Source organism: Dipodomys ordii, unplaced genomic scaffold (assembly GCF_000151885.1).
Source record: "Dipodomys ordii isolate 6190 unplaced genomic scaffold, Dord_2.0 Scaffold1, whole genome shotgun sequence".
NCBI lineage: Eukaryota > Metazoa > Chordata > Mammalia > Rodentia > Heteromyidae > Dipodomys > Dipodomys ordii.
In genome coordinates, this window is record NW_012267217.1 from 45,181,171 (window position 1) to 45,194,808 (window position 13,638).

At 39.8% G+C, this 13,638-nt stretch overlaps 1 protein-coding gene across 4 annotated transcripts in view; it reads left to right on the plus strand.

Annotated features, from left to right (window-relative positions):
• The window catches only part of Unc80 (unc-80 homolog (C. elegans)), a 183,303-nt gene that overhangs the window by 78,853 nt on the left and 90,812 nt on the right, over window positions 1-13,638 (plus strand). For 2 of the 4 annotated variants that reach the window (XM_013010826.1, XM_013010833.1), the window contains exons 26-29: window positions 2,085-2,250; window positions 9,123-9,326; window positions 11,081-11,181; window positions 13,273-13,473. In XM_013010826.1, coding sequence (XP_012866280.1) covers window positions 2,085-2,250; window positions 9,123-9,326; window positions 11,081-11,181; window positions 13,273-13,473 — 672 coding nt within the window. The remainder of the gene's footprint in view (window positions 1-2,084; window positions 2,251-9,122; window positions 9,327-11,080; window positions 11,182-13,272; window positions 13,474-13,638) is intronic. The other 2 variants (XM_013010848.1, XM_013010840.1) reach the window with 1 other exon arrangement.

A 13,638-nucleotide genomic window follows, 5' to 3' on the forward strand; every position in this document is an offset into this window, starting at 1 on the left:
TTCATGTCTTTTCCCAGAATATTTTGGAAGATAGAAATAATAGATTCCATGTAGTACCTTTATTTTCCTAGATACAATAAGCATTTGTTGAGTACATAATACAGAAGGAAAGGTGGACACAATATGTAACGTCTTAAATTTTATCTTATTGATGCTAATGAAAGACATAAGATGTTAGTCTGATGCAAAGTAATTCTTTAAAAAAAACTATTTTTTGTTTGTAACTATAAGAACGGAACAATGAAATCACCTGGGGATCTTTTGGAATGGAGGAGCAGAGATAGACGCAAGATTGGGTGAGCATGACTGCAATAGAGTGTAGCCATGTAGGGAGATGTAAATTGAAATCCTCTGGTCCCGTATAATATAATAAATAAATATATAAATAGTTCTTTACACTATCTATTTGATTCTGAGGGCTTATTATGCCTTTACTAGAAAAACACTATAAGTAGTTAGTTTATGCATTTTTCATTTTCAAGTCCCCAGACAGTTCTCTGAAGATTAATCATTAAACATGATCTTGGAGATGACCACATCTCTGTCCACAGAACAGATCAAAAAATTCAATATGGGGTTTCACAGGCCAAATTCCTACTCAATAATTACATATCCCAAGGTTTTCTTTAGTGTACGAGATCTTTGGTCATCGGTAGACAGAGATGGACATCATTACAATTAGTTCCTCCTATAAGAAAGCAAGAAATTCCCTCAGTGCATAATCCCTCTGACACTCACATATGATCTGTCTTGAGTTTGGACTGGCTCCCCCAACTTGTTAATCAAGGAGTGCTACATCACCCTTAGTACTTATCTCAAATATCACTCTGTACACTCATTTCTAGTTCTGCTATAATAAAGTACCACAATTATAGTTGCTTATAACAGCACAAACATTATCTCACAGTTCTAGAGGTCAGAGGTTCACAGCCTGACTTTGTAGACTGAACCGAAGGTATTGATAAGGCTGCATTTCTTCCTGAAGTGCTAGAGGGAAAAAAAAAATCTGTTTCCTTGAGCCTTTCCTATCTTCTAGAGATCACACACACTCCCTGACTCATTCCCCCTGTTACATTTTTCACAAGCAGTAACAGCATCTCAGCTTCCTCTGACCACATCCCCTGTACTGTTAAGGTTTCGTGTCATTAAATTGGGTCTACTTAGCCAGCACAGGTCAGCCTTCCCATCATCATGTCCTCAGCATTCATCAAACCTACAGTGGAAGGCAACAGATTCTCAGACTTTAGGGTTTACTTTACAGACATCTCTTGATTCTCCTAACCACAATCTCCCAAGTCTGACTCTTAAGCTCTGGCTCTCACTCTATGGATTGGAATTTATCATGTATGTCTTCTCATTTCCCATCTTGAGAATCTGACTTACTTTAGGAAAAGAAGCTTTTCTTACCAATTCCACAGTACTTCATATTCCCATACAAGATCACTTAGATAAATGCCAAAGATGCAACCAAACTATGAATGAAGAGAATGAAGAAGCTAGGTCTATATTTGGGACAAGGGCAAAGCTTTGGTAAGATAAAAGTATGCAAAAAGAAGGAAAAAGCTGGCTATGATTTTATTTGTTTGTTTGTTTTTTGTCAGTCGTGGGGCTTGAATTCTGGGCCTGGGCACTATCCCTCAGCTCTTAAGCTCAAGGCTAATGCTCTACCACTTCAGCCACAGCGCCACTTTGGTTTTTTCTGTTTATGTGGTGCTGAGGAATTGAACCCAGGGCCTCATGCATGTGAGGAGGCAAGCACTCTAGCACTGAGCCACCTTCCGAGCAATGATTTTAATTTCTACTTCCAGAATGTCCAAAATTATTGCCAATAACTAAACAATGTTGACTACTTAAAATGCCGGTGTATATACTTCAGAAAGGAGGCTCTTAGACATAAGATCAATGTAGTAGGCTAGACATGATGATGCATGCCTGTAATCCCAGCACTAATGAGGCTGAAACAAGAGGATCACACATTTGAGTGTGGGATACATAGCCAAACCTGACTGGAAAAAAAAAGAAAATGGGTGTGTGTGTAAGAGGAGGTGCTAGCACTCACATGCTCCTTCTCACTGATATTTCAGGACTTGGAGAGCTGCAGACTTCGGTTGGATCCGGAGTTGGACAGGCACAGATATGAGAGGAAGATCAGCTTTGCAGGGGTCCTGGATGAAAATGAAGACTCTAAAGATTCTCTCCACAGCAGCAGCCACACCATCAAGTCAGACACAGGTGTGGAGGAGAAGAAAGGTATAGAGTAGAAAGGATCGTTCCATGTTTCAGGGCTGCTCATAGGATATTTGGTCTGGGGTCTAAGCTACAAAATTGTGTTGGATTTGTGAATTGCTGACTGCTGGTTCAGCGAGGTAGGAAACTAGGCTAGTTGGAGGTTAGACTTTGCAGCAACAGTGGCCCGGGTTCTAATTCCAGCTCCGCAGTTTTCCCTCACCTGTTGATCTATGATGCCATTATTTTATTTGCCATTGGTACTGCCAGTGAAAAAGAAACACTCCTGATTCAGCTCTTAACACAATACTGTCATATCACTATGCTCAGGTCTTATTCTTCATGAAAGAGGACAATCAGACCTAATTAGGTAGAGATGTTGTTAATATTCTAAGTCATTCTTATGAAGCAAAAAATACTCTGGCTAAAATAGACTGGTTAAAGCTTTTCTGAATTATTTTCAATTTACAGTCCAAATTCCTTCATTGTTTTTGCACTCACGAGTTGCCAGTGCCTCTGTTTTTCTGTATGATAGTGCCCTCTGTGCCACCAGAACGTTAGTGATACTTCATTTCTGAGATAGATCCATAAAATGAATCAAAGCTAAGTGTGTTAGTGACTTAAGACAAATTGCAAACATATGAAGTTAGCTTATCGTCAGTCACTCCTCAGAACTGTCACTGTACACACCCAACTTGTCACCTTTGCCACACTCCCACCCCTCATCACTACTTAGCTTTGGGGCTGAAAATTACTGGGGTCCAACCTGTACAGGTGCTACTGATGCTCTGGGTTTGCACAAGGACCCAAGCAAACGCAGATACGTCATGACTACACCTCCTGGCTTTAGTGATCATAGACATCATTGCTTGTATGACATCCCCAATTCCAACTATGCTCACATTGGGAATAGCTATGATCTTGAAATGGGTCACTATTGTAACTCTTTATGTGACCTCATCTAAGGGACTCACATTAATTTAGGCTGTGGCTTTCTTTCCTGCAAATTGGGTTAACAACATTGATTAGGGATATTATTTGTTTTCCTAATTCCAGTCAGCACTAAGCATATGCTGTGTCTTTAATGACTAACCTTGATGTATATGTCCAAGTAACTTTAAGAGTTACTTAAATACATAACTAATGCTTACCAAAGTTATTATAAAAATTACTCATTCTATTCTTTATAATCTGTTTTAGAATTCTTCCCTTTCCCACTTTGAGTCCTTTTACATTTAAAAAATGTAGACAAAAATAAATTCTTGTCATGTCAAAAATGGAAATGAAAACAAATAAATATAAAGGTTAATGCCTTCTGCACTGTAATGCATAGATAACGTGATGCAAGTAGAACATAATATTAGTGCTTCATGAATAGCAGAGACATGACACATTACTCTTGTCATTCTTAATTTTTTATATGATGAGCAAAAAGTTGGAACGTACACAGGGAATCCTAAGTACAAACTTTTTTTCAGATTTCTCGATTGCTGTTCAAAGACTGCTCTGAACCATTAACTTTACTATCTTATTTTTTTACCTTTTAAAATTCCATTGATTTTCAATGCTTTTATAAAGCATTTTGTTTAAAAGAGCATCTGCACATTTGTTAAAAGAAACAAAACTAATCTTATGCATTGAAGTATTTCCTAGTGTCCCTATAGGATGAATAAATACATTTGATTAGCTTAATGAATAGCTCATTTTCAGAAGAATAGACCTATAACAATATGTAAAATCTTGTAAAGGATAGATATACATTGGGGAATATTGGGATGTTCCAAGATCAGAATGTTGCCAAACATTTTTAAAAGTAAATAATCATTGTGGTCTATTGAATTTATGGTAAACAGAGGTGGTATTCTGGGGGAAAAAATGAGTCAAGTCATGAGCCACTTCTGAATATTGAGAAGTATCAAAATCTGGACAGATAGCTTAAACCTATAACCTCAGCTCCTCAAGATCCATTGATCAGTCAGTAGGATTATGGCTTGCGTCCAGCCGGGAACAAGAGTTAGTAAGAACCTATCCCAATGAATAAGTCTGGTGTGGCAGTGTTTGATAGTTATCCCAGCTACAAGAGAGGTATAGATAGGAGAAGTGAAATTTGAGGCTGGTTCTAGGTAAAAGTTTAAGCCCTATCTAAAAAAAGATAAAAGGGCTAGAAGTGGAGTAGAGATAGGAGAAGTGAAATTTGAGGCTGGTTCTAGGTAAAAGTTTAAGCCCTATCTAAAAAAAGATAAAAGGGCTAGAAGTGGAGTAGAGAATATGTATAATAATAAGCATAAGATCTTGCCAGTGGGCTGGGAAGTTGGCTCAGTGGTAGAACACTTGCCTTGTATGCATGAGGCCCTGGGTTTGATTCCTCAGCACCACATAAGCAGAAAAAGCTGGAAGTGGTGCTGTGGGTCAAGTGGTAGAGCGCTTGCCTTGAGCTGAAGAGCTGAGGGACAGTGCCCAGGCCAAGTTCAGGCCCCATGACTGACAAAAAAAAAAAAGGTTTTGCCAGTACTGCAAAAGAAGGAATCGAGTCAATTTTGCAAATATTACTGCTTCAGAAAAAGTGTAACTTCCATCCTTTAAAAACATATCCCACTTGGGCTGGGAAGGTGGCTCAGTGGTAGAGTGCTTGCCTTGCATGCATGAGGCCCTGGGTTCCATTCCTCAGCACCACATAAGCAGGAAAAAAAAGCCAGATGTGGCGCTGTGGCTCAAGTGGTAGAGCACTAGCCTTGAGCTGAAGAGCTGAGGGACAGTACTTAGGTCCAGAGTTCAGGCCCCATGACCGGACCAAAAAAAAAAACATATCCCACATGTATTTTAATTTAGAAAAGACAGTCTTTTTTTCAATCCCACTCAAATTGTAATATTAGTTATTGTTTAAAGTAGTTAAAAACACAAAATACAGATCCAATCAAACTTGAGCAAAGTAAACTTTACACTGCTTTTAAAAAATAAAATACCCAATTAATTTTTAGGGACTGCTAATTTTGTAATTGTTATTTAAGCTTTTGTTAGTATTCAAAAAATGCTTAGCATGTTTTTCTCCACACAGAATAGCTATTTGAACATATGTATATATACACATATATGCAAAAGCACAATATATTCATATGTGTATCCAAATATATGAATGTTTGAATGTTGTTTAATGAATGAATACCAGATTAGCCACGTGTGGTGGCACACATCTGTAATCCCAACAATGGCAGAGGTGAAGGCAGGCAGAGATTTCAGGGAAGAGACCCCATCTCAAAAAATAAAAGAATATGGGCTGGGAAGGTGGCTCAGTGGTAGAGCGCTTGCCTTGCATGCCTGAGGCCCTGGGTTCGATTCCTCAGCACCACATAAGCAAAAAGAAAAAAAGTGGTGCTGTGGCTCAAGTGGTAGAGCGCTAGCCTTGAGCTGAAGAGCTGAGGGAAAGCGCCCAGGCCCAGAGTTCAGGCCCCACGACCGGACCAAAAAAAAAAAATAAATAAAATAAAATAATAATATTAAGTAAATAAACAGATACATAAATAAGTACCAGAAAACTAATCCTCTGCATAAACTGAGAACATAGTCACACGATGACTTTAATTGGCAAACAAATCTTCCCCAAGATTCCGAAGTATTCCTTAATCATTCTGACAAGCTGATCTCAAGGACTAGGGCCAACTTGGCAATGCTGATGATGAAACCCTGCAAACTGTGATTGTTCAAACTTCATACAAGTTTTTATGACACCTACTCTGTTTTAGGAAGGTACTGGAGTTGGAGCTGTCAGTCTGTGCTTGCTAGGCAAATGCTATACCACTGAAATCACACCTCCCACCTATTTGGTTTAGGTTGTTTTGCAAAATCTCATTTTTTGCCAATGGTCAGCCTCGGGCGATGTTCTTAGTACCCACAGGCTCCTCACTGGGATGACAGGTGTGCACCATAACATCTGTTTTGGGTTATTGGTGTTTTTTTTAAAAAAATGAAATGTCAGCTCTTGAAATAAACAAGATGAAGTCTGATTTTACAAAAAAAAAACTAATATGGATTACTCTTTAGAACTAAAAAAAAAATTGCTTAAATCTCCAAGTAGGATCTACCAATTCATTTTACCCCTGTTCTGAAGATAAGGAAACACTAGTATTCCAAAATACAGACACCAAATCTAGGCTCACCATTCAATATCTCTCTACTGAGTGCTTAATGTAGAACAGGAACTTTTATAGGTTCTAAGAGAACAGCAATGCACAAGAAAATGTTCCCACATGTATTTTAATTTATGATATTTAAAGCTAAGAGTTAATAGTTACTCGTGAACAGTGAACAACATGAAATACCAGACTTTCAAGTGGAAATAAGTAATACGAAGAAAAATGAATTCAAATTGGAGATGTGACTTGGAGTGGGAAGGGATGTAGTCAAAGAAGGCTTGAATGACTGGCAGAAATCTGGCAGAAACACATGGTGTTAAGGAGCCAGGAAGGCACTGGGCTCAGGAAGGAGTATTGCAGAGGTAACTTTGCATTCAAGGCTGTGTTGCAGTAATGCTCTTGGAGCATTTAAAGAGCAATATAGTGACAAACAAGTGATGGTATTGATCACAGAAGTGACATAAGGTGTGTATTTAGAGCCTATGTAGTTAGAATATGGGTGGAGGGAGGTGGAGATGTTTTAAGTAGTTCCATTAGTCTGGTGTAGAGGTGACGGGGCTTTTAAATACCTATGACATTTGGACCTATAGAGCCAACACTATTAATAGATTCAACATGGGATGAGAGAAAAAGGATGTGCTATCTGGTTTAGATGATTTTGTTTCATACTAGTGCTTTCATACTAGTACTTGTCATGGGGGTAAAGGCTAAAATTCAATGCCATATAAGCTTTATCGACATTTTCATATAAAAAACCCAATCTGAATTATAATTATTGTGTCTCTTGTAAATAACTAATATCTTAATTTTTAATCCCTAATTTTTTTCAGGGCTATATTTCCAGTTGTTCTTGGTGTTAGAAAAAAATCCCAAAATAAGATCTCTTTCAGATCCCATTAATTTGGAATTATTTTGCTGTGTTTATAAGCAAAAACCCCTATAAAACCAGGCAAAGACTTTAAGTGCATGCCTCTGTCAAAAAGAAAATCTAAAAATTATCTCTTTAATCTTTTTCTCTACTTCTTACTTGCATACAGACAAAAAGTTGCATTAGCAACTATTTAAATTGGTAATGTTGTTCTATTCCAAACATATTTTAAGATGGATCATAAAGTCTAAATTAAGGTTTAAAATAATATTGAAAAATACAGTTGGGTGAATTTTGTACTATAATTAAAATACACCATTACAGTGTATAGTTTTTGTAGAGTTTATCCAACCATGCTGTAAGAAATTCTTTCCAGATGTGGAATGTTATCCAGATGATGTGGACTGGGAGCTCTTGAAGCATGTACCAGCTGAGTGGTGATAATTTTAGTCTCTGTCAATCACAAAACCAAACTGAGATTAAACATATTTTTCCCCAGAAATTCTTCTGGGCTCCTTTATATGGTATTGAAAGTATATTTTTAACCAACATCTTAAATAGTGGTGTAAGTTAAATCATAGTTCTTTATTATTCTCCTGTGTGTGAGAACCTAAAAGTAAAATGGCAATTTCCTGAGTATGATTTTTTTCTATATTAATATTTTTACCTTAGTAATTAATGAGGAATTTTAAACTTCTAAAACTTAACCCCTTCTTATTACTGGATTTTCGGCCCTGAAAACTCTTCTTCTCCTTATAAAATTGATATCAATCACACCAAGTCTCCTAAAGAAAAATAAGGAGGGTATAAGTATGACATGGAAAATAAGGCTGGCTTTTAATTTTTTCCCCCAAAAAAGTAGACTTCAAATTTAATTGTGTTCCAACACTGATGACTCTTTCTTCCAGAACACTTAAAGATGAATAATGCAGCCGGGCGCTGGTGGCTCATGCTCGTAGTAATCCTAGCTACTCAGGAGGCTGAGATCTGAGGATCACGGTTCAAAGCCAGCCCAGGCAGGAAAGTCCGTGAGACTCTTACCTCCAATAAACCACTAGAAAACCACAGTGGCGCTGTGTCAGTAAAGCGTTTGCCTTGAGCTGAAGAGCACAGGGACAGCGCCCAGGTCCAGAGTTCAAGCCCCACGACTGACAAAAAAAAAAAAAAGATGAATAATGCATAATCCCCTTGGCCCAAATAAATAGTCAAGTTGGTTCATGGGTTGCAACCTTTGGACCCCCATCCCATCTCATCATCAGCCTTTGACTCAAAGAAGGCCACAATGGCATCACTAGATACATTAAAAACGAAACCAGCCCACACACTTGCTCACTGGAAGCTCCCCAGTGAGAAGACCCTCAGCCCTTTTGCTGAAGAGCAGGGCAGAACTCCACTGCTGACTGGTCTGCAGAGACAAACATCTCTCCAGGTCTCTCATTTCTTCATGAAGCATTCCAAAAGGAAAAGGTTTCCCTGACAGCTTTCAGAATCCTGTCTAAGTCTCATTTAACCAGGGAAGCCAACAACAAATGGGGAAAGGGGAGGGGAAGGGGCAGCTCTGTGGAATCTAGTAAGAACGTCATCAGTAAGTGTACTAACAGACTTGATGGTGATGTGAGAGCACACTCATGCTTGTGAACCCTGGGCCAGAAGGAAATCAAGCTGTTCTCAGTCCCAAGAAAGACTGTACCAGTCCTGCCCGGTGTCCCCCCCTCCCCCGCTGCCTGCTCCTGCCTCCTGCCTGGCTCACCAGGACTGGGGACTGGGGACTGGCGGAAGCTCCTGTCCAGAAATGCCTCTCCTCCGGGCGGATGGACAAATTGGGGAAAGAACTTGGATGTAACACTGGCTGGGAAAAACTAAGGGGGGAAAAGCCCTATTTTATTCTTTCAATACAGTTCCCAGCAGGAAGATCAGGATAGGAGGTTCTCGCCTGCTCCAGATTAAAGGAACCCGCAGTTTCCAGGTGAAGAAGGGGGGTTCCTTGTCCAGCATTCGCCGAGTCGGCAGCTTAAAGAGCAGCAAGTTATCACGGCAGGACTCAGAGTCTGAGGCTGAGGAGCTGCAGCTGTCCCAGAGCAGGGACACTGTCACTGACCTAGGTAACACAGAGGAGCGGGGCGTGCAGGGACGCGGGGGGTAGGAAGACCCAGGTCCTGAAACAGCTGAAGTCCCTGTCCTTACTCTCAAGTGGATGGAGAGCAGAGCCATAGGTTAGCCGATGCTAGCCCACCCGACAGCCACACTCCCCTAGAAGTCCTGTTAAAGTCTGACTCAGTGGGTCAGGGTGAGGACCTGGGAACTCACACTTTGAGCAAACTTCCCCCTGAACCGGATGCTGCTGTTTTCAGGATCATACTCCAAGCAGCGGGGCTAGAGTCTACAATAGGGAAAAGAAAACATCTGAACGAGCAGGACAGCTTTAGAAATCCAGATGTTTCTGATTAAAGCTTTCAAGTCAAGTAGAAAAACTCCCATTGGACAGACCTCTAAAGGCCTTTGGTACTTTCAGGTCCTTTTAACAGTAACAACAAGTAAAATCACAGAGAGATGACATTTCAGACCTGACAGGTAAAGATCTTCAACAAGTTACCTCCCAGGGATGTGCTCTCTCGGGTCATCCAATGGGAAAAATTCTACTTACTTCTAACTTACCTAAGTAGAAATGTTCCAAGGGTAAATTAAGGATGGCTGTAAAATGTATTAAACACATAAAAAAAAAATTAAGCACTAGACTTGCAGATTGTCCCTACAGGATCTAAAGAGACTTCAGACCTAAAGAGACTAAAACTTTGTTCTTACAGAATGTCAGCCTGATTAGCATCTTAACAGACAAGAAGATTAAACAGGCTAGTTTGAGCCTAGCTTGAGCTATTAGGTAGAAGTTGAAGCTCATTCTCTTCAACATACAGTTTCTAGTTTCAAGTCAGCAAGAAATGTGGATAAATGATCCATAGAGTTGACTGAAATAGAAACTGAATAGATCTAATTGAAGGAAGTTTAAAATAGTAAATGTTTCTACCTCCGCCCACTCTTGCCTTTGAAAATAGCTAATTGATGCATTAGTTAAGATTCAGCTTATGTTTCAAGGAGACAATAGGATTTTAAAAAAACGTGACTTCTGTTGTTACAGGGTTGATACTAAAACATTATCATCCATTAGTTTGGGGGAAAGCTGTTACAATTGATGGTTTGATTTGATCAATTTATCCTGCCCAGTAGGATCAAAGTGGCCAGGCTAAAGCCATCGCTTCGTTATTTAAAAGATCCGTAAAAGCTTTGCAATTTGAGGGTAAAGCTTTATGTAACACACTAAGTGCTGAATTTTTAAAAGCAATCTCCTCTACTTTCCCATAGAGAGGACACAGGAGTTGTCTACAGCTAAACATTGTGATCTTCAAGTTCCCTTCGTTTTTCCAAGGCACCCTCCCATCTTTGGGAAGCTGCCTGAGCAAAGCCTGGTGTTTACAGCCCAGTGGAGACAGCAGCACACTGTGAAGCCTATTTTGTATTCCCCCAAAATACAACTGTAAGGTCTGGGTCATTTGAAATGAATTTCAATACGCTCATCCTTTAAATGGTATATCCAAGCAACTCTAGAACTTGACTCTGTTGGGGGTTTTTTCTCCTCTGCTCCCATCTCTCAGAATGGAAGCCACCACAACAGAGATCATCAATGTTTTTGAATCTGCCAACTAAGCTGGCAGTGAAAGGAACAGCTTCTATTACTATTTCTCTAATAAAGTGCTATGCCCAGGTAGTCTGCCCTAGGATTCAAAAGCATGGACAATACAGTACCAATATGCTCTCTGGGGAGACTGAACATCAAAACCTTTCTTGGTATTTTCTTTTGAAGAAGGGAGTCCTTGGAGTGCAAGCGAGCCCAGCATTGAGCCAGAGGGAATGAGTAATGCCGGCACAGAGGAGAATTACCACAGGAACATGTCCTGGCTTCATGTAAGTCGGAATCGCAGAGAGAGCCTTAGCATCAATTTCTCTTGGTGTTGGGGAAGATTCATGGATGGAGAGCTAAGAGAAAATCTCAGATTAATCTTTACTGGAATATATTATATACATTCAAAAACATATCTCCAAGTCTATGCAAATTTACATGTATACATGTGTTTGTATACGTGTATGCATGTGTAGTATTTTGCTTGGTTTTCCTGGACATTCAACAGTAGCTGTTAGCTGCTTCATCCTGGTTGTGAACGAAGCTTATTTACTCTCTGTTGCCACATAGCAAATTACCACAAACAGTTGCTTAAACCCACCTATATTTATATTAGAGTTTCTGTGGGTCAGGAGTCCTAGCACCAGTTAGTTGGCTCCTCTTCTTCAGGATCTTTCACAGAGCTGCAATGAAAGTAGAATCTGGGACTACGATGTTCTCTGAAGTCCTGACTGGGAAAGGGTTTACTTCCAGAGTCACACGCTTGTTAGCAAAATCCCAGTTCTTGAAGATCTTTTGGGTTGAATATTTTAGTTCCTAGATGACTGTTGGTCAGTTACCACATGGGCCCGGCAACATGACAACTTGCTTTCACAAAGGGAGCCAGAGGGTTGCTAATAAGAGAAGTCAAAATCTTCTATAATCTAGTCAGAGAAAGGCCAGCCATCACCTTTGTCATAAAGGCACATTGCCAGAAGTTGTGGATCACTGAGGATCTTAGATCCTATCAAAGAGCTATCAGGCAGCTGACTTGCAAAATTACAGGTTTCTAGGATACTTCTACCCAGAACTACTGAATGAGAATTTCCGGAGACAAATCTAGTCATCTACTTGTTTTGTTTGCTTTTTGGTAAGTTTCCATGGTTTTTTCTCTCAAACTGCCAGATTTGAGAACAAAAGGGAACCCTCTAGTGCTTGTGTGCACCCCTGCTTCATGGCAGGATTAAGAAGAAAATGAGGGATATGCAGTGAATCCTGTGAGGGCTGGTTATTCTGCTAAAACAGCACTTACATTTGTTAGAAACTTTGTAGGGTATAGAATACTGTTATTCCATTTGACAGGATATGGTGTTGATTGTTAGTCTTCATCTCAGAATAAAGCAGAACCCTTGTTTCTAAGGAAATGAGTGTTTGCCCTACCTGGTTTTATTTTCCCTTGGTCACTTGCTCTGTGTTTGCCAATAAATATGACTCATAGTCCCTCACAGGTTGTCAGTGAAGGAGTGAGTTTCATGAAGAACAAAGCATCAAGAAGGTCGTTCAATGAATATTTAACTAATGTCGACTCTAAGTATGCTATTGCCATTTTAGGAGACTAAATGTTACAAACTCAGGATCTAGGAATACAGCTGACTCATGCTTAACATGTGAATTGGGTTTAACCTGCAGAATTAAAAATATGTTACAAAACTGAAAGTCCTTCATTTCATATCTTAAAACCATCTTATTTTTTAAAGTCACTGAATGGGGAATGCTAGAAGATGAACGTATTTGAGCTAGATAAAACTATGAGACACAAGTTAGAATGGCCTAAAAGCCAGAGGAAAAAACTATCAGATGACAGGGAGTATGCATGAAGCTCTACAGTGGGATTCAAATTATAGTTCAAGGTTACTCATGAGAGTGAAAGGTGCAGACATATTTTCAAGTTCCAAGTATATTAGAGCTCTAGGCCTCCCTGAGCTTGTCAAAGGTCAGCCAGATCCTCTGAGATCACATGTCTCATCAGTCTAGCCTCTTCCATCTGACACCTGTCATCACATAAGAGCTGAGAGTCAGGCAAGGTGATAGTTTGGACTCTCCATTTGAAAGCAGTTAGAAACCGTAAACTCCAAAATAATTACGTTGAGTGACTGAAGATCTCTTAACCTTTCATTGTTTCAAAGTGAACCTTTCATCAAGAACTATGGTGTGAGAACAAAGGTTAAGTTGACAGACTTGTAGCTCTGTTCTTTTGTGGGTTGTTGAGTCATGGAGGTTTCCAGACCCCACTAGGGAAGCAGACTTCCTAATGTTCCATCTTCTGTGCCATATAAATGTTCAGTTTGCCTGTATCCTTGGTGTCTGGTTAAGTCTCACAAGTGTTTGTATTCTAGGTGATGATCTTGCTATGCAATCAGCAAAGTTTCATCTGCACACATGTTGACTACTGCCATCCACACTGCTACCTGCACCACAGCCGCTCTTGTGCCCGGCTGGTCAGGGCCATTAAACTGCTCTACGGAGACAGTGTGGACTCCCTGCGGGAAAGCAATAATGTCAGTAATGTGGCTTTGAGGGGCAAGAAACAGAAAGAGGTGAGTGAGTGCCTACTGGATAGTATTCCTGTGATAGGAAGCAGGAGATTCCCAACCATCTTTCCTAGGAACAAAAACTTTCATGCGGCTGCAACAGCAAAAACCACACTGTAGGTTTTACTTCTGAGCAAAGACAGAAGTAACAAAAAGTGTGTCCGTATTCAT